Raw genomic sequence first — 21,488 nt, forward strand, 5'->3', positions numbered from 1 at the left:
AAAATTGATTATTTTTATACAAAAGTATAAGTACGTCACTGTTTGTGAAAATAATAAACATCGGTTAATATTACCCTCCATTATTTCCATTCACAGAAATACATTTTACAAATAGCTTATATAATATATTAACCACCCGTAATCCGTTCAGACGTTGAAATAGTTCTAAAGCTTCATGCTATTGATCAAATAAGCTGCGTGTTTGAATTTTCATATCCATACAGGAGTTCATCGAGTGGACGGATATTATTCAATATTGTGGGCATAATAGAGTTCATGAAGTGATATTGCAATTTCGCAATCCATTTCATCGATATTGTTATATTGTGCATTTCAACCGTGTGCTGGGCATTGAAAATTTTGTCAGGAATTTTTTCCTGTTGCAAATAACAATTAAAATGTACAATTGATTTTACTGGTGGGAATTGTAAAATAAAGTGATGTTTTTAATACGCACTCGATTGCAAAGAGGGTAAACGTTATTCTGAAACAATGTTTTTATGTAATGTTGGTTTAAATAAAGATTTTCAGCTTAAAACTATGTCGCAGTAAGCTGACGACCCGGGTCAGTGGGTGACGAACTACGTCATACGGATTAATGTTATTGGCCAGCTCAATGCGGAGAATTTAAGTGTTCCAATATGTTACAACAGTGATGCCTGGCTGGTAGATATTTACAGAGCTCGCCCTAATTTTCTTAGCAATTCAGAAGTTGTTAATGCTTTGTATGTTCGGTTGAAATAAATTTTAATATTTGACGCCGCTTCAATGAGGACTTCCCATTAATTTAGCAACACAGTAGAGTAGTAGAGTTTTTAAGTATGTTTTCTATGCCAATAAATATTTGAGAACCATCAAATCAAAATATTTCATCCTTGTTACCTCTGTAAGCTACCACCATCGAGAGTTTCGTACATGTAATTATTGGGCGTCTCATCAAAATAAAGCTACTCACGGAAAATTAGCTTGATAGTAATCACTTGCAAAAATGGGCGAAGGATCCTGGACTAGGGCCTTGTAATTACTTTACAGATTTTGTAGATAGCACATGCATCATCATTCACATGTTAAAAATCTTCCTGTACATCATCACTACATACTATAAAACAAAGTCGCTTTCTCTGTCCCTATATCCCTGTAGTGATGATGTACTAAGTACACATTGAAAAGGTCTACAGAAAAGTCCGTGATGGTATATGTCTATCTCTTATGGATAACCCACAATAACTTTTTTTGTCATTTACTTTTTACGACAAATAATGGCTAATTTTCGAAGCGATTTTAACCAATACAGCATTAATCTTTAACCAATTAAGTACCTTGAATACATTGTTCATTTAATATAGATCTATATGGCACTTTACACCATATGATTTAAGTGAATATTTTCGAAGATATTACATATTTAAAAATTGCGAGACGTAGCGTTTGCGGCGGTACCGGCCGGCCGCCATTGCACCCGTGCGAAGCCGGGGCGGGTCGCTAGTGTAGTTATAATCTTAAAAATGAAATCTTTCATGTAGTCAATTCGCCTCTAACCAATTTCATTATGTAAATACCTACCTTCCATAAATTAGCATTTAATAAAAAAACTAAAAAAGGCTTTCACGGGAGCGCTCTTTGATAAAGCGGTAACAATAATATGGTTTAGCGGGATTAATTTCTCCTTTCTCCTATGCGCTGTTGAAGATTAATCTCGATGGCAAAACGAAGCTTTGCCATCACAATAACGACTGATTGAAACAAAGGCTTAGTCGCTGATTCAGACGTGAACCAAAAATTATCAATTAGCAAGTGCCTCTGTATATTGGTATTTGGTGCGGTAGAAATTAAGCGGCTTTGACGGTGGAAATTGTTTTTCAGATGAGCAGGGCCAAAAAATAAAAATTGAATTGACGACAAATAGCAAACCTTTAGTATTCGCATATCACTGATCAACCTATCGTTACTATTTAAAAGTATGGCTTTATCTGTTTCTATAAACTTGTATAAAATATAACTAAACAAATCAAACGTGATTGTAACATTGAAAGCATCTTGATCATGTATTTCTCTAGAACGATTTTATGCTATTTGTATAATATACTTTCCTAACTAAGACTGCTTGTTCATCGTATAATAAATAAAATTATAGAAATTTACCCTGGATACCCCTCGAAGTCTATCAGGGATGGTAAACAAGCGAAGTAAATGGATGAAAAATAGAGAAAACGAGCAGTACTAAGAATACTTCAATATTTTTATACCTATAAATTCAGAGAAATATCACATTTTAAGTATTTTAAACAAATAACTAAATAAGTAACATGTTATAAATAAACTTAAAACATTGTTTTATTTTTGAAATTATCGGTTCTTTTTTATAGTGGCTCTATATTCCATTTAACACTATCTATGTGATTTATTACAGCAGTGGATGAAACCCACATTTTATAACTACCTAACCAGCATTATTCTTGGACGATGCAATCGATATAATAACTTGAACTTTCCTTCACTTTTAAAAGTGGTCTATCGTCTAGCATACCCATTATATCATTATCTACGGTAAATTTTCTTCGCTTTATATTTTATTATTAATAGTTATTCTTTCACTGCTACTTAATCAATATATTGTTTGTGAATTATTTGCGAGTGCTACCTTAATGATTGGTTGATTCCCTTGAAATTAAATGAAACATACCGATTTATTCAAAATTCGTGAAACTTGTGTCCTAGGTTAGAAATTATAAATTCGAAAAATAGTTTAGACTAAAAACAAAAACCCAGCTTCATTTTATTTTGTTTAGAAAACAAAAACCCAGCTTCATTTTATTTTGCCGTACACAATAAAGTCAGTGCTCTGGCTCTCGCGTAGTGGTATGCAGCCGTGTTTTATCCTCTTTGACGCGACAATCCGCTCGAATTCCCTCAAATCTATTCATCGAAAACTTTTTTTTTTCACTATACCTTTCCACCTAAAAATATATAAATAATTAAATATAAATAAATTCACGTCACAAAAGTAAAGCTCTTATTCATAGAGCGAAAACATAACAAACTACGAGCCATACTTTATCACGTTGTAAAATGTAAAAATAATTATATTTACTCTTACGAAGAATAGTGAGTGTTTATTCAGAGTAAGACATACTCGTGGATAATGTGCGACTGCTACTCTACGTATCTGGGTCAGTGGGTCACAGACGAGGTCTACTGATAGTAAAGAGCAGTCATTTCCCAAAGTGTATTATTGTTTTATACGAGTCGAGTTTATTTATCGTACGCACCTACTTTTTAATGGTTTTCATTATCACATTTTATTGTGTTCGGGGTAAAAGAGACCAGGTGGTGTGGATAACATGTTGCTTCGACATATATTTCGAGGGGATCAATAATAAAAACTTAACTTAATTAGTGGATAAAAAGCTGTTGTTTGAATAAAGTACATGCGTAGTAAATAGTAAACAAAGCAGAGCTGACAGTATATGCAATATTTACAGTACGTTGTCACGTAACCTGTGATTAGAGTATCCCGTCTAGATCCCAATCCCATTCGAGGTAGGGAACACATCCGCAGCTAATGGTCGGGGGTGCTTACGTGCGTCGCTTACCTAACAGGGACATGCGTACAGTCCATTCTATATATCTCTATAATATTCGTTACTTTAAACATTTGCTCACTATTTTAGTAAAAAAAAAAACAAATCAAATTATCAATCAAAAAATCATTTAATTTCAAAGTATTTCACAACTTTGATTGGTAAAGAACGTACTGGGAGAAAAACAGTGAAGGTCAAGTCGACTCGAAGGACTTTTTCCTGCTCAAAATTCTCGGTAAAATATTTGACGTACGGTGGTTCTTGCAAAATCAAATTATTCGGGAATTTTAAGCGGTTACAAATAATATCATTTTAAACAGGATAGATATCATTGAATACTCTGATATATACATTTACACAAGAAACCGCATAGAATATTTACTTCACAATGATAAAAATATGAATAAATCGATGTTCATACGTCCTACTTAGCAAACTATTTAAGTAATACAATTAGATTCTACCCAATTCACTAATAGCCGATAGATCTGATTGATTTCTTTTGCCATTTGCCCATTGCGGACCAAACCCTCGTTCTCTACACGCTATACAAATAATCGAGTCCTATCTTTAGTTCAATAGTTGATTTTTTACCAACTCAGTAGTAAACGGTAGCAGGCATTAATGTGTAAACATTGCAGAATTAGAACATACATTGGCAATTAGAATCGCAAATCGAACACGAGCCGGCAAACTATGATCATTACGGTTCATTTCATTCTATTTAAACATCAGTTGACCATCAGCCTTGCGCCACATTCTAGAGAACAATTAATTCTTAATTAAAAAAAAAACTAGTGCGACGTAAATGGATTTACCCGCGATAAGTTCACTTGTACAGTTGTACTGGCCGGTTAGTAAAAATATTAGCAAATTTAATACTGGGTTGTTATGATATATTCCACAAAAAAAATCTTATTGTACCACCAGATCCCAGACTCGATGATATTCTTACTATTTTCAGTGTATTAAGAAGTGATCTTGATTTGATTTAGGGCTGATTTTTCAATCCTTGGTTAAAACTTATTCGTCGAATAATGTATAAAACTACCATTTTAAAAACGTATTCTAATTGCCCGTATTTGACAGTTTACGTGACATTTTAATATTAACGTGTAATACTTTATTGGACGGATAAGTTTTATCCAAGCATTGAAAAATCGGCCCTTAGTTTAGGTATTCAGGCAAATAAATATACTCTTATTTGCGTAGGTGCTAACGATTTGTTTTAATTGCGATGAAAGAGTTTTCATTGTGCGTTCGAATTAATTTAATTCTTCAAAAGCGTTCAAATGACACAGATATTACATAACAGATTTCCTATCATCAGTGGTTATAAAAATATTTCAAAAGAAATAGGTTACACGAATGTCTCGAAATATATTTGTTATCGCCACGTAGAAAATGTTATAATAAATATTAAATATTAAAATGAAATGGTACGTCATTAAATTAAGAATTCTCTCATCGCCCCTTAGATGCACGACACCTGTAATAATTCACACCGAACTAGCAGATAGCAAATAAAATTGCAACGAGGTCGAGTATCCCACTCCGAGCTAGAAAATGGGTCACAACGTAGCACATAAAGGTACTACTCTGTACCTAACATTTTATAAATATAAATATTAAATATTACAAGCTTGAACGCGTTTTTTTCTTACCGAAGCTGCAAGAGCTAACCTCATTAGTATAACGATAGATTTCGAATACAAAAGCTGTAGATGGAAACCTCTCATCTGCTCGACACTGAATTACGAAGCAAAATGGAAAATATTCCGAACATTTTATTCTTGTGTCTACTAATTGAGTATAATATTATAATACTGTTTGCGCTACCTTTGTTATTTGAAATGCAGAAAATATCAAGTAAATAATATTCCCTTATTCATAGGAATAGCTTGAAATATTCACAGAGAATAGTAAATAATATGTGAATTCTTATCCTGCATATTACTTTGTTTTTCAGTGTTTGTATTGAATTTCTAGAAATTTTATTTCATAGACAATATAAAAGAAAGCAATATACGAGCTTCCAGTTTCCTGTAATTCACCGGAAGGGATAATAAATCTACGCAGAATAGATACGGTATTAGATTTGAAATTTTCTCGAAGTATTGAATTCTAATATAAAATCAAAACAAATAAATCTGGAGCGAATTCATATTGTTCTGAATAAAACAAAAATCATGTAAAGCAACAATGACGACACAGATGTAATATTTTCGGTCAGTGTCCCTATTGACACCGTTTAACTATCAAAAGTTTTTTTACATTCATACTAAGTCCATATTTTACAATATTTGTTTCATTCATGATGTGATTTCTCACATATTTGTATATAAATTTGGGACTTCGTAATCCATCAGAATGTCTCGACCGGTTCTGACAATGTTCTTAATAGCATTTCATACTTGATACATTTTAAATGCTTAGTAATTAGAGTGAAAGCAAATTGGGTTTCAATTTGAAAAGTCACGTAACTCGGTTATGGTCGTGATACCGAGCTGAGGCTAATAAGGCGTTTAATCATTCAGCGCTTATTGCATGATAATTACGAGTATTTTATAGATTTGGTACACATGACGTCCAATTAGTACAGCTTTTAGTCAGTAACGAAGTAAAAAATATCACCCCTTTGTTGTTAATCTGATGCCCGAATCGTATTTATAAAAGGCCATGCGGAAAATCCGGTTATATAAATTCAATTCTCGTCAGTTTTGCCCCGGGTGAAAACAGTGCCACTGTTAGTAAATCCGCATCACAAAGAAAATATGTCGAAACATATTGCAGATGGAAAAACCTTCATGCATTTTTCATACTTAAATTTTACGATTACAATTATTTCTAAATATCTTTATCTTATATATAAAATTCTCGTGTCACAATGTTAGTCTGCATACTCCTCCGAAACGGGTGGACCGATTCTCATGAAATTTTCTGTGCATATCGGGTAAGTCTGAGAATCGGCCAACATCTATTTTTCATATGTACCACGGGCGAAGCCGGGGCGGACCGCTAGTGTAATATAATAGCACTAACTATAAATACCTATAGGAGACGCTTGTCATTACTTTGTCCAGGATGATTAGCCGACATTAGGTACTCAACACAGAATTTTTTCTTATGGTGTCTTTCACCGTTTCGTCATATTCGTTACTATTGAATTTTGAAAAAAAAAAACAACATAAAATATACCCGCTCTATATAATAATATTAATTTATTATATAAATAGATATATAAAATATTACACGTGTTTCGTTACTGTAACACACTATGGGGGAATAAATTGAAACTAGGTATATATAATATAATTATGCACTTTGATGCATTGTCGCTACGGTGATGCTTACTAATAGATCGATGCAGAGTCTATAATATGAATATGTATTTGATGCAATCTTCTCTATTATAGTAGAGAATTGTATACCTAAGTACCTTATAGGCTTATAGGATTTTTGGTTTGCTCATCTTCGAAGTAGGTACGTAACTGTTTTCTTTACCGATGGTTCTTGGTAATTAGTAATTACCAATTGACTTATAAGTTAAGGCTGCAGTCTAGCAAAATTGCGTTTTCAACAAGTTATTTGACAATTTTTTCCCGGCTAATGAAATGATAAACTGAATTTTTTTTTCTTGTTTATCAATTAGTGTTATATACGCAATGCGCGTGAATTTTTTCACATTTATAAAGTTACTTTATTTTACCTTAATCAGGCCTTCAAGATAAGTCTCTTTCCCCCAAAGACATTTCGAGCTAAGTTTGTGCACTCACTACGTTGCAACCGATTACAATTTACACAATCTGATCAGCGCATTATTATCCTTATATAGTCGTTATTAAAAACTGCTGAATACAATTGCCGAAAAACTTATGATTTTCTTAATTAAAACGTTATAAATTCATTAAATTTCCCATTTTTTGCCTTACAAAATCTATTGATAAATACTGCTAAAAGTTATTTTTTCCATTAATTTATTCGAGTTGGTTGAAGACCAATGAGTATTAATCCTTTAAAAAAATTTTTTTTTGAATTTTGATAATTCTTTAAATATTAAAAAAATATTTAAAATAATCAGGAAAAATCCTAGCGAATTTCTTTAGTCGCGCTCCTTGGGCCGGAGCGTTCTGACGTGTGCTCTACGCTCGATTTTCCTTCATACCGAAGTGAAAGTTGCTCTACTTCATTAAATTTAATATTTTTGTTAATTGATTATTTTTATCTTAGTTTTGTGCAAATATTCGTATTTTTAAACATTTGATTTCGATATGGAAAATAAACGAAAAAAATACGCGTGTAACTACTAGAAAAAAAATTATCTTCGAACATAAAGTTAATGAAACCAAATAGATTGCAAAGGTGATTGGCAACAATTTCTTTATTTTACGGGGTGTCAGTAAAGGGATGTATATTTCTTTAAAACTAAAGTAAGCTCATAAATTTTCTTATAATATAATTTTTTTGAAGTTCCAAAAATGTTTATTTTTCGTTTGAGAAATACGAAATATAATATAAACTTGTATTGAGAACTTGAACTTCCCAAGTTCATCCGGGGAAATCCCCATACGGGGAAAATGATTTGTTTACTCCAAAATTGATCCAAGGTGTTTTAATTTTTTCTTCTAGTCATTTTCAACGTAGCGGCATGTTGTTTGATTATTAATTTTGTAACTTAAATACAGGATGTTGGTTTTATATTCTGATCTTACAGACGCGCTGACAAATTTAGTCCGCCATTTCTAGTTTAGTCTACCAACTCTAAGTACCAATATTAAAACGAATGGATTATCATCACATCATCAAAACTCAGATGTAATGGAAGATCACAATAACATAGAAAATTCAGTGGGTGTTGAGAACTAAACAAACAGAAGTAACAGAGACGCGAAGAATAAAAAAAGAGGACGAAAACGATAATTCGTTGATGCTTTCCCTTTTCGACGTATTGTTAGGGTACATCACCAATCTGCAAAAAACGAAACTGATGATTCCCAATTGCTGATTAAAAATGAAAAACAAATAATCGACAACAGTGGTGAAAATTTGCTGATCACAATGAAACATCCTTCAGTGGTAGCAGATTTACTCATTTCAAATGTATCGGTGAACAGCGTAAAGGAGAGGAGGACAGGAAAACATTATGAATGTGGATGGTGGATTGTATACAGGGTGTAATCGATAAGTATGTGCAGCCTGCAGGCAATTATGACGTTATTATTGCAGGTATCAAAAAACTTAAAACTGATATCGAAATTACTTTACCTAATGAGCAAAATGACAATAATAACTTTTTAAAAGTATAACGAGAAATATCTAAAAAATTTACTTTATACACTCCCATATCAAAAAGGGAAAATGGGACTAGTAGAAGTTAAATGTCTAATTCCGGCAAAAGACATGAATGCGGAAGATGCGGTTTAAAAAAAAAATTTAATATTTGAAATACAATGCAAAAAATAACACTTTTGTCATAGATAAGAATCATGACTATTTTTTCTAAATTCAGGGACAACTAAACGTTCCAGAAGCAGAAGTCTGCTTATTTGCTGTTTGGACTGGAGTGAATAATTCGTTAAAAATAGAATATATAAAAAAGTATGTAACGTTTAGGCAAAATAAAATGATGGACCATTATCAAGATTTTACATAAATTGCCTACTGTCAGAATTGATTGATTCGAGACTTCAGCATTCGATGCCCATCAAGGACCCATATCTATATCATTCAAGCGATTGAAAAAAAAGAGATAAATCCAGTGCAACCGATAAAGCATCAGAATGCTAGCAAAAGATTTATTAGGTTTATCAATATAAATCTATATATTACACATAATATAATAAATCTGTAGAAGACGCGAAGACTGACATCCGCGCGGACGGAGTCGCGGGCGGAAGCTAGTCAGAAATAAATATCTTTTGTTTTCATTTGCGTATTTTTCTATTTTATAATTTTTTAACACAAACATTACATTTTTTTTATTATATACAAAATTTGTTTATCCGTTTTATTAGTTAAACTGAACAACTTTCACTAAGAAACTTAGGTCGAAAAAAATGTATAGAGTTATGCATTTTGTATGGAAAGCTTATTTTTTTTTTATATTTCGTCCAAATTTCTTTGTAAAAGTTGATCAGTTATATAAACATGAAGTTGAAGATATCAATAGAAAGTATTCGCAAATTTTGTGTACTGATAAAAAAAAAATCACCCGGTGTAATTTTCACGAAAATTGTTTCAAATTGTCATTTTTGGTACTTATTACGAATATTAAATTATGCATACGAATGATTTAATTTTTAAAAATTAAGTGGAGCAACTTTCCCTTAGTACATTTGTATTATTTACATATAGGATGACAGGATGCATTTGTTTGCACTACTAGACCAAGCCCTTAACGCGCCAAAGATACTTACTTGCATCAATGATTAATTTTTAATATTATAGTGTTCTAATGGTTGCTGTAGTTGTTCTGATTTTATACATGGTGGTAAATTGTTTACAAATGTAGGTAAGTATTTATATGAAGAGGGTGAAAATTCCCAATGAACATTAATTACTTAATAATTTACAAAATTCGTCTAAAAATTCTAACCTAGAACCCAGTTGATTATGTTCAATAATGTTTGTAACTGATCGATGCATGAGAGTCGATTAATACATTAATAAATATTATAAAGTTTATATTATTCTATGTATAAAAATTCATTGTTAGCCACTAGAAGGTCCCAACTTTATGTGAAGATTTAATTGAACGATAATAATACGAAATACACTGCGCAACGTATTGTTACACAAGTGTCATTTGTAAAATTCACACGTGGTTGGTCATGCTCGCACACTGGCGACGGTCCTCACGCACACATGCATCACGTATCTCTATCAAAATGCGTATATATACATCCTAATGTTGCGTTCGACCAGCCTCAACCCTTACGTACAAGGCGATTAAGGGCGATAATTGTTTGTAGTGTTCGTTTTGAAAGTCCGATATTTCTGTAACTTCCACAGTTGCATGCTCGAGGGTCATGGGTAGACTATAATGAATCGTTTACTGTTTACAACGGCGACCCTGCACTTGCTAACTCTTTGAAGACCTATTTTAATATTTAACCTCGATGCAAATCGACATTATCATAATAAAGTAGAAATGTGCTTGTTGCTTGGTTGCGATTTTGCAAACACGTTAAATTATTTCATTTTAATGCGGCCTGTAATCCTTTGTTCGCTTAATGTTTATTAATATTATAGAATATTCTATGTTACCTTTTTAAATATGTAAATCGATGGATTTGCAAAAAAGACTAAAGATATGAAATGGGTGTACATATTTAACTATTTTTAATATTCTCTTTAAAATATAACATGATGAATGTTATGTATCTATCATAATATTTCCATTGAATTGTCATAATTTTATGATAGAGTGGACGAAGCTTACTATGCACATAATAAATGCAATTGAGTTTATGCTGCGATAAGAAAAGATCGCGAAATAATTATAAAATATAGATTGCTCTTAGTTTGTTCTGTTATAACACGATAATGGATTGCCATTTGCATACAAATAAATTACTATAATTGTATAGTCTATATTCCTTTTTTTGTAAGCTAGAGCAAATTAATGGTACTGTCGAGTCTAGGCAGATTACTTCGAGACGTGATAATTATAATATAAGAGCCCACGACGGCCAGACTTTCCTTTCTTTCGGAAAGTTGAAAGTTTCTCTGTATATGTCTCCTATACAGATAAGAACGACCAGCGACTATCAAGTTTGGGTTGTGGTTGCTTTGGCAGGAAACAGGTAGTGAAGGTGTATAAAATAGTACCTACCTAACTTTCATTATAGTTTAAAAGCTAAATTTTATATATGTTACTTGGGGACCTATAAAAAGACATTACCTTAAGAGCCAGACAGTTTTCATGGTTCTTACATCTAGCCACTTAGACTTATGTTGATGGAATTTCACGTATCCCGATGACTTTTTTATTGTGTCATCGAGATACGTGAAATTTCATCAACATAAACCCCCGTAAAAGATAAGTAATAACTTTATTACTTATATATAATACTTTTATTTTTTTAATAATTATAGTTAACTAATGTTTTAGTGGGTTATTTCATATTTGTTACGCTTTTAGGTAGTTATGTGAATTTGATGATATGTTAGTTATTTTTTAAATGTGTCTGGCTAGATGTAAGAACCATGAAAACTGTCTGGCTCTTAAGGTAATGTCTTTTTATAGGTCCCCAAGTAACATATATAAAATTTAGCTTTTAAACTATAATGAAAGTTAGGTACTATTTTATACACCTTCACTACCTGTTTCCTGCCAAAGCAACCACAACCCAAACTTGATAGTCGCTGGTCGTTCTTATCTGTATAGGAGACATATACAGAGAAACTTTCAACTTTCCGAAAGAAAGGAAAGTCTGGCCGTCGTGGGCTCTTGATCTATTATACGTCTAGGTTGTATTCCTGTCAACCTGAGTATGGAGCAGTTACATCAACATCTGCTTTGCTATTAAAAATAACTAAAAAGAACAATCTTTTTAGTTTCATACACGCCTCTGCTAATATGCATCATACGATGTTGAGCTAATTTTTCTCTTTGCCATCTGCTCAAGTCTGGATAGTAGAATTATTGGCTACTTATTTGATGCTATTTTTACACGCTTTATATTAGCTTCACCTGTATGTTTGTATGTTTGTAACCGACTTCTTTGGGCGCGATTTTGACCCACTTTAAATGGCCAGATTTCGTTCAAACTTTGTAGATTTATTGAGGACCGATGACAATACACTAATTTGATAAAATTATTCCATTTTTTAGTTCGGTTTCTATAAAAAGCGTGTTTTTTAGTTTTTTTAAACTATTATTATTATTAAGTTTCAAATTTATATAATTTTTCACCTAGAGTTTTTCACCTTTCATTTAGTCCATTTCTTAATTGTAATTTTAAAAAGCATCGTAATTTGATTATTTAGAACTTAAGAAGTAAGTATCTAGTATATTAAACGGATTTCGATTTCCGAAAAAATCACATTTTGTAAATACTAATTACAAAATTTACGAGAAATGCAAAACTTGTGTGATCCACGCCACGTCAGTAACGTGTTAAAATTTCACAGCGCTTCGCGTGGAATCACGGATTCCGGATTTATGTCCATTAAAAGGGTTTCAGTGCTGTTGACAGTCCAGTTGCATGCAAATGAATAGAATTATTAGTCAGCATTTCGCCAGTGCACGTACAACCAAATGCAATCAGGCGTAGCCGTGTCAACAGTTAATCCGGATTTCAGACATGGATCGGAAATGGACGCTCGGAGCAAAAACGTGGGATTATCTGAAAACGTACAATCCCTTTATAACGTTCGCATACACTGCCATATACCTACTGCGACGCTAATTAACTACAGGGATTTTTATTTTTATATAACTACTAGCCTTCCGCCCTCAGTTTCACCCGCTTTGCCTAAACCCAATAAATGATACCTACACTAAAACTTAAAAAAAACCGCATCAAAATCAGTAGCGTAGTTTTAAAGCTTTAAATCTATGGTAGAGAATTTTGGATTAAAGTAAGTAGTAAGTTTATGTGAACGAAGCTTTGCTACACGTGGTAATTATATATCTTCATTATGTGTGTATGTATAGGTAAGTATATTTCTTTGGCACGCTTTGTAGCTCTAACGGTTTTATGGATTTCAGCTCGAGTGGTTTCGTTAAATTTGTATTAATGGGAATGCTTATATGTACTAAGTTCATTGGATTGGTATTTTTGTGGTATTTTTTACGGATTAAATTTAAAAGGTACAAAAAGGAACTACTATAACAATTTAGGCACCGACAGATTTGCTAATTACTGTATTTTTTTTCTTCTAATAATTTTTGTGAATACACTGATCAGTAAGAAAATATGGCCCGCTCTACTTAATAGAATAGAGGCTAATTAAAATGAACAAGTGTTTAATAATCCCGTGAAAAAGGTACCTTACCTACTTGAAAGGAACTTTTCCTGTAATAAATACTTGAGTATCGATGCTCAGGGCGATATTTTCTTCAGTCATATCATATTCCTTAATTCATAGCAAACTATCATATTTTATGCACTAGGTAGTCTCTAGTCGAGTTTGCTTTTTAATTAATTAATTATTGTTTTTGTCTTAACACACTCTTGAAGTGTTTGGTGTCCCCATACGATTTATCTGTGCCTTTTAAATATTTTTCGAGGTTTCCTTACTGGAATGGTTTCTTTCATTTACTATTTCTTTTTACGCTGTGAATACGAAGTAGAGCCGTCAAATATAGTTTTATTCATGTCATTTCTCTTTCGAAGCGTGAAAAGATATTGTTTTCAGATGGCTACCCCCGTACCTGCATATTACGTATGTTTAAGGGCTTTATTATGTTATTATAATGTTATGCTATCTTTGACAAATACAAACGCTGGACGCCAAATACTGCAATTTTTCTCTATCAATTAGTAACCAAAGCCTTTGTTGTTTAATGGTGTCCTTTTGTTATGGGCGTATTACATGATTACAGCAATTTAAATGTTTATGGATAGGGTTGCAGGTATAATTTCAGCCATTCATAACATTTTAATTAGGAACTTAATATTTTTATCTATTTAAGTAGGTATTGTTGTGGTAAGTTTTTTACTAGGTATCATTGCTGATCACAAAAATTGACAAGCCAAGCCAGGGAATTAATTTGTTTAAAAATCATGAATATATTATGATAAAGGGTATGGGAAAAACGGTAAAATCGTGCGAGTATCCGGATTTCCTAATACGAGTTGAACCCTAGTTCTGGGAATTTCAAAGGTCTATATTTCAATACTGTGATTTTTACACTATACTTTAGTCTTTAACTTCCTATCAAATATCAACTGGTACTATTGATAATTCTTTTAATAACATTGCGAGAAAATTTTATTTTACAAGATTCTTTTCAATAGATTGGCTTGTAAATCCTTTTTTATTTCTTCTATTCTTTTCCCATTAACATGCTATAATATTTCTAAGTGATATTAAGCTTTTTTGGCCATTGTTCCTAGATCAAATTTAAAGGAGATAGAGGCTAGTTTTTTTGAAGTATTTAAAACTATTACAGCAACCTGTCACTGATTTATAATATACTTTAGGCGCGGGTCAAACACAAGGTTTAGGTATAGGTAATCATTACAAATTACAAAATCCTTAGCGAAACTTTTATTACAAAATTTAGCCTCAGTCACGTAATACCTAAATCTGAATTATTCAAACTACACACGCACTCACACTCACACGCAGGTTTTATCTCATTTATTTTATTACTTAGGTAGGTACCTAGTTAGGTATTATTTTATTAAAAAAAAAATTTATATAGAAGTTTGTTAATAGTCTTATCATATAGAAGTTTATGAATAGTATCTTGAGTGCTTGTTAATTGATTACACCAATGTGTTAGAGCGAATCTACATTTTTTTTCTAAAGCTGATAAGAAATAAACGATTTTATTATCACACTAGCGGTCCGCCCCGGCTTCGCCCGTGGTACATATTTACGTTTTCTCTACATAAAAACCATCCTCGTACTTCAAGGAATATAATAAAAAAAGAATTATCGAAATCGGTTCAGCCGTTCTCGAGTTATGCGCTTACCAACACATTTTGCGATTCATTTTTATATTATAGAAGATTATAATCCAACACGCTAAAGTAAAGTACCTAGTAGCCAGATTCCAAACAGAACGATCGCTCGGCCTACTTGCAAAAATACGCAGAATGTTTGCGCAATACCGTACTATTATGACAGAGTTAAGGGTGCACTCACACACATCAGTCACCGTCAAGTCACCGATGACTGATCGGTGACGGTTCGTGTACGTATCCACAAACACCAGTCACCGTCATGTTGTCCGTCAGTCACGTCGCCGGTTTGACTGAATCATTGAACACATACATCAGGTTAGTCAGTGATTAGACGTGTGTCACGCTAGAGAACATGTAGCAATTGACGGTAGCACGACGCTGACTGAACTGAGACGTGACGGCACCGGGTGAGTGGGGATAAAAGTATGATACATGTATGGAAAGATTATTTGACGTGCCTGACCGGTGACGTCACTGATAGATTTCGTGCCGGCGACTGTCGTGTGGGAACAGAGTCATACTAGAACTATTGATACATATTTTTTTTTAATCCTGTCCGGTGACGTGCCGTGACGGTGACTGATGTGTGTGAGTGCACCCTTAGATAGAACAAGTCAATCATCGATCTGCGAAATATCAAAACATCATGATGCCCGTGTCTGTAAGCGTGTTTCAAGCGCGTCCGCGCGTCATGATTACTTCATATTGTATAACGTGATGTTGTGGACTGTGGAACTCTTCGCCGCACTGCGGGCTCACTGAGCGTGCCCTACTAACACAAAACAATCTAACAATAGGAAAAGATGCCTCATTCGCTAGCACGCGAGTGTAATTCATTCAATTATTTCGAATTCAGATTCTACGAACTTAGTCAGTCGCATGAGTCTTTTAAAATAATATCCGTTTAAGAAAAACAGTCAGAACTATTTTACACGGCTGTTCCATCGTAGTTACCGCAAAAAGCAAATGCGGCGTTGCCACACCGTGCGACCGAGCGTACGAGCAGGTAGCCTATAGCCTCCACAATGCATACAATGTAATTATTATACAACCAGCACTTGTCTGTTTTGAATAAAAGCATTCATATTCCTTATGGCCTCATGTCCCAAAACTTGTTTTATTCATACTCTTTCCAAGCGGAGTCTAATTCGAAATTACCTTTCATATAGAGTCCCAAAATATCATTTGAAAGGTAAATTACTTACCTAATCGAATATTCATCTCTTTTTTATCAACCTGTGAGTAATGACTTAAATCAATAGGTTTATGATCCGGCTTTTATGAATTTCATGTCTAATAATATCTCTGTTTGGGTTCCTGTACTAATTTAGTCGAAGCAGTAATGGATTAATTGATGAAATACGTACCGCTTGTGGGATCCACATATGCAATTTTCATTTCCATTTCTATGTTGCTTTGCGTCGGTTTGCTTTCTGTTAAACTCATCTCGTACTCAGATGGAGTTTCTAGTATAATATCGCTCTTCACCTGGCTCGTGGAGGCAACCAAACCCTGCGCAACACTCATTTTTGGAGAATCTTCGTGCAACATTTACAGATATTCGGGCGAAACAACTAAATTTAGCTGTTCGCAAAATAGAAGAAATACCATCTACGCGTAAAATAATAATGTTTTATCTTAAAAATTGTCCACGAAAACCGATAATTCCATGTAAAACACAAATGTAGGTCTCTAGGCCACTTCACTTACACTTTGATATTCCGACATAACTCGGACTCAATAGAACTACTGTACTCATGACTGACATTGAAATAAGTCGGTAAAGGGCAGTGGGAAACTAACCCAATTTTAGAAAAGTATGTCACAAGCTTTTTTCAATATATTAAAAGTAAATAGTATATAGTCAATTTTTATTCATTTATTTTGAATTTTTACAGTTGTTAAATACCCAAAAATATGTAAAATGTTTGTAAAAGTACTTCTTTGTATAGTTTTAATTTCGTGTTAAGTCTGCTTAAATTCATGAAAATAGTGCAAAATTACTACATTTGCTTATGAATACGCTGCGTTGTGTAATAAATGACCGTTTCTATTGCACAATCCTTTCACAAGGGCTTTGAATGTAGGTCAATCTGTATGAGTATGATAGCATAGCATTACTGTACCAATTTTGTTAAAAGTATTAAAAAAACAAAAGCTTTAAACTTAAAAGTATTATTAATTTAATTTAATGATAATGGGATTAATGTCTTTTAAATAAAAGCACATTAAATATTTAAAAGACCTGGTATTTACTTCAACATCCGGTATATATAAGCGCCATCTATGCAGTGATCGTTGACACTACTTCATGGTGTGGTTCAGTATTATATAGAGGGCTCTGTTTTCAATTGTTTATTTTAAACACACTTTATAGATGTCACTGATACAGAACTTTGATTTGCATAAATTTACAAATAATAATTACACAAGTAGTCGACTGTCGATCTTCGATAGTCGTGCCTAGGGCATAGTTATAGCCCGGGAGCCCATGACAGAATTTCATGACCAAGTTCCTCTCAATCGAAACTTCGTAAAATGCATCAGGGACTTATACCAATGTCCAACACCACCGAATAACGCCGCCAATGCTATGAATATTGAATACTCACGACCGTCAGCTGCGACTCCGTGGGCGGGGCCGGCAGTGACAGCCTCCCACGCAGGGAGAAATTTTTTGTTTCAGTCTTGTTTCAGTCATTTCCTCTCGATTTAAAATTTGTCACACAGGTTTGTTATAATTATCTCGAAAGAAAAATAAACTCAACTGACCATCATGGTGGATTGTACGTCAGCTCATGAACCAATGTCAGCTAGCTGTTTCACGCTCTTAAGAAATAATTATGTATCTACTGATAATACTTATTTAAACCACCCACAAAAAATTAAGTTATCGTATAAAGAGCAAATTATTAATTCCAAGCAATTTCATATTAGGTCACAGAATACATAATAGTAGCTAAACGCTGGTTGGCTGGTTGCTGGTGGTACCTACTCTTTTTAACCGACTTCAAAAAAAGGAGGAGGTTATCAATTCGGCCGGTATTTTTTTTTAATATAATTCTTATGAATTTATAAAACATATACTTGGCAAAGAGTGTCTAGGAACCATTGAGATACTATAACTGTTATGATCCGCTCAACAGAGGTCAACCGGCCACACTGGCATATAAACCTAATTATTCTATAGACCGTGCCATGTTATTTGCTGCGTGTACACTGTATTGTATCGTTTTCGGCTGATCTTTCAATCCTTGGTTAAAACTTGTCCGTCCAAAATTAAAATAAAATAACATAAAACAATGTTTACTGTAAAACTTCATATTATACAAGCAATTCTAGCATTTAGTTTTGAAATGGTTATTTAATACGATAACGGAAAAAGTTTAACCAAGGATTGTAAGTAGACGTAATATAATATGTTTATAGGTTAAAAGCTATAATATGACAGGCGTGCTCTCATCTTGTTTTTCTTAATATCTTCAGCTTCCACAGGAGTTCGGGAATAATCTCAACTGACAGAACACGTACAGAATTCCATTTAAAAATACTAGGGTTCCTGTAGGTGCCTATCACTTATCAGTCGGAACTATCCGAGGGATTTCTTTTTCTATAATTTTCCGTGTTCCTCAAATCAATTGTCGTTCTGCAGCGGTATCCCGAAAGGTATGTGTAACAGTCTTTTATGTATACTTAAAGACTATAATCGCATACCCTTCGGGATGCCGCCACCCACTGCGGTTGCGAATAGCTCTGCCCCCCTAGACAAGTGGCTTTCTATTAGCGTAAAGTTCAATAGAATAGATTATGAATGTATGAGATTGACGTAATCAATCGACGTCGTCGTCGTAATCAAACGTCAATCTCATACATTCATAATCTATTCTATTGAACTTTACGCTAATAGAAAGCCACTTGTCTAGGGGGGCTGGTTTGAATAGGCTTTAACGTGAAATGGTCCTGGTTTGAACTGCATAGTGATAAAACTTCACAAGATGGCTCCCACGTGGTCGGGGCTCAGAGGGCGTGCCACAAGTCCATGTAGGGTTACAGACATCGTAAACGCTGCAATAACTTGAACTCATACGTGGAAATGTGAACGCCACCAGAGCATGTCTTATGGCATGAGGTCAGGTTATTTATTTTCAAAATTATTAAATACATATAAACAAATTGGTAACATGTCATCTTAGTTTTAACAAAATTAGAAAAGAATATTGGATTAAAACTAAGTATAAGAAATTACAAAAACAGAGCTCATGTATTTTTTTAATTTATTCAATATTAAATATATAATATATATTTTTAGAACGGTATTTGATTGCTTTTTTTACCCCAATGTGCAGGAAGTATACTTTGGTGTTTTTTTTATACTCTGGGAACACAGCACAGGCATGTAAGTGCGTAATTCACAACTTTTATATAGACATTATCATTAATCATTCTTAAAATATAATGTAAAAACCTTTATACGTCCCAGCAAAACTCTTTTATTATTCCGTTCGCCAAAATATACTTAAAAAATTAACGAATTTTAAAAGTAATACATCTCAAAGCAAAAAATATTATTGTAACTTAATTTGACATCTTTCAAATATAAAATCGACAAAAACAATGATGCTGCAGAAACGTGAGAGATTACGACAGCTTAAAATTTTCATGGAAATGACAACTATTTTGGGCCCTCTTCACAATGCGCAGCGTTGGCCCAACAAGTGATCGTCAATGTTTGCCACCGCTACGGCGATTGTGAATAAACATCTACAATGACGGCCGATCATAGGCATTTAGGCCCTCTACACTATCGTGATTGCCTCTACTCGCCCAACGCTGCACATTGTGAAGAGGGCCTAGAACTTTAAATCTTATACAGAGAACTTAAGACTATTGGGAGATATGGAAACAAAATAAACTGAGCTATGAAATGGGATAATACAGGACAGGGGTGATCAATGGGATAATACAGGATCCTGTTCTCAACTGCAGGCTTCACTCCAATCGGTGAAGGCAAGCTGGACATGAGAAATGGGGCCTATTCTGGGAGCATTCGAGAGCGCGGGGTCGCTACTCCCCGACACCTCGCCACAAGGTGCCCTGCGCGCGACTGATTGCACGGTTGGGATATATACTGTCACGTGGATATTCCAACCGTGGGCGATGGGGTCGTCACATCCCTACGCCACTATATTTTTCTATACTTGTGAAAATGTAGTTTATTAAAAAAAATATGTACCTAATTGTTCTATAGACCGTGCCATGTTATTTGCTGCGTGTACACTGCATTGTATCGTTTTCGGCTGATCTTTCAATCCTTGGTCAAAACTTGTCCGTCCAAAATTAAAATAAAATAACATAAAACAATGTTAACTGTAAAACTTCATATTATACAAGCAATTCTAGCATTTAGTTTTGAAATGGTTATTTAATACGGTAACGGAAAAAGTTTAACCAAGGATTGTAAGTAGACGTAATATAATATGTTTATAGGTTAAAAGCTATAATATGACAGGCGTGCTCTCATCTTGTTTTTCTTAATGTCTTCAGCTTCCACAGGAGTTCGGGAATAATCTCAACTGATAGAACACGTACAGAATTCCATTTAAAAATACTAGGGTTCCTGTAGGTGCCTATCAGTCGGAACTATCCGAGGGATTTCTTTTTCTATAATTTTCCGTGTTCCTCAAATCAATTGTCGTTCTGCAACGGTATTCCGATCGGTAGGCGTTTAAGTCTTTTATGTAGTATATTACTTAAAGACTATAATCGCACACCGTTCGGGATGCCGCCACCCACTGCGGTAGCGAATAGCTCCGGTTTGAATAGGCTTTGCCGTGAAAGGGTCCTCCGTCCTGGTTTGAACTGCATAGTGAAAAAACTTCACAAGATGGCTCCCACGTGGTCGGGGCTCAGAGGGCGTGCCACAAGTCCATGTAGGGGTACAGACTGCAATAACTTGAACCCATACGTGGAAGTGTGAACGCCACCAGAGCATGTCTTATGGCATGAGGTCAGGTTATTTATTTTCATAATTATTAAATACATATAAACAAAATGGTAACATGTCATTTTAGTTTTAACAAAATAAGAAAAGTAAATCGGATTAAAACTATAAGAAATTACACAAACAGAGCTCATTTATTTTTTTTTATTTATTCAATATTAAATATATTATATATATTTTTAGAACGGTAGTTGATTGCTTTTTTTACTCCAATATGCAGGAAGTATACTTTGGTGATTTTTTTATTCTCTGGGCACACAGCAC

General features: G+C 33.8%; 1 protein-coding gene across 1 annotated transcript in view; it reads right to left on the reverse strand.

Moving 5' to 3' along the window:
• Positions 1–16,949, reverse strand: part of ftz-f1 (ftz transcription factor 1) — a 101,280-nt gene extending 84,331 nt beyond the window's left edge. Inside the window, exon 1 of the mRNA XM_089697696.1 lies at positions 16,591–16,949. Within this exon, the coding sequence (XP_089553822.1) occupies positions 16,591–16,774 (184 nt within the window). The 5' untranslated portion in view covers positions 16,775–16,949. The remainder of the gene's footprint in view (positions 1–16,590) is intronic.
• Between the last annotated feature and the right edge of the window lie 4,539 nt (positions 16,950–21,488).

Source organism: Colias philodice, chromosome 1 (assembly GCF_061535455.1).
Source record: "Colias philodice isolate Cphi_HAF_F1 chromosome 1, ilColPhil1 Martin Lab GWU primary, whole genome shotgun sequence".
NCBI classification, from domain to species: domain Eukaryota; kingdom Metazoa; phylum Arthropoda; class Insecta; order Lepidoptera; family Pieridae; genus Colias; species Colias philodice.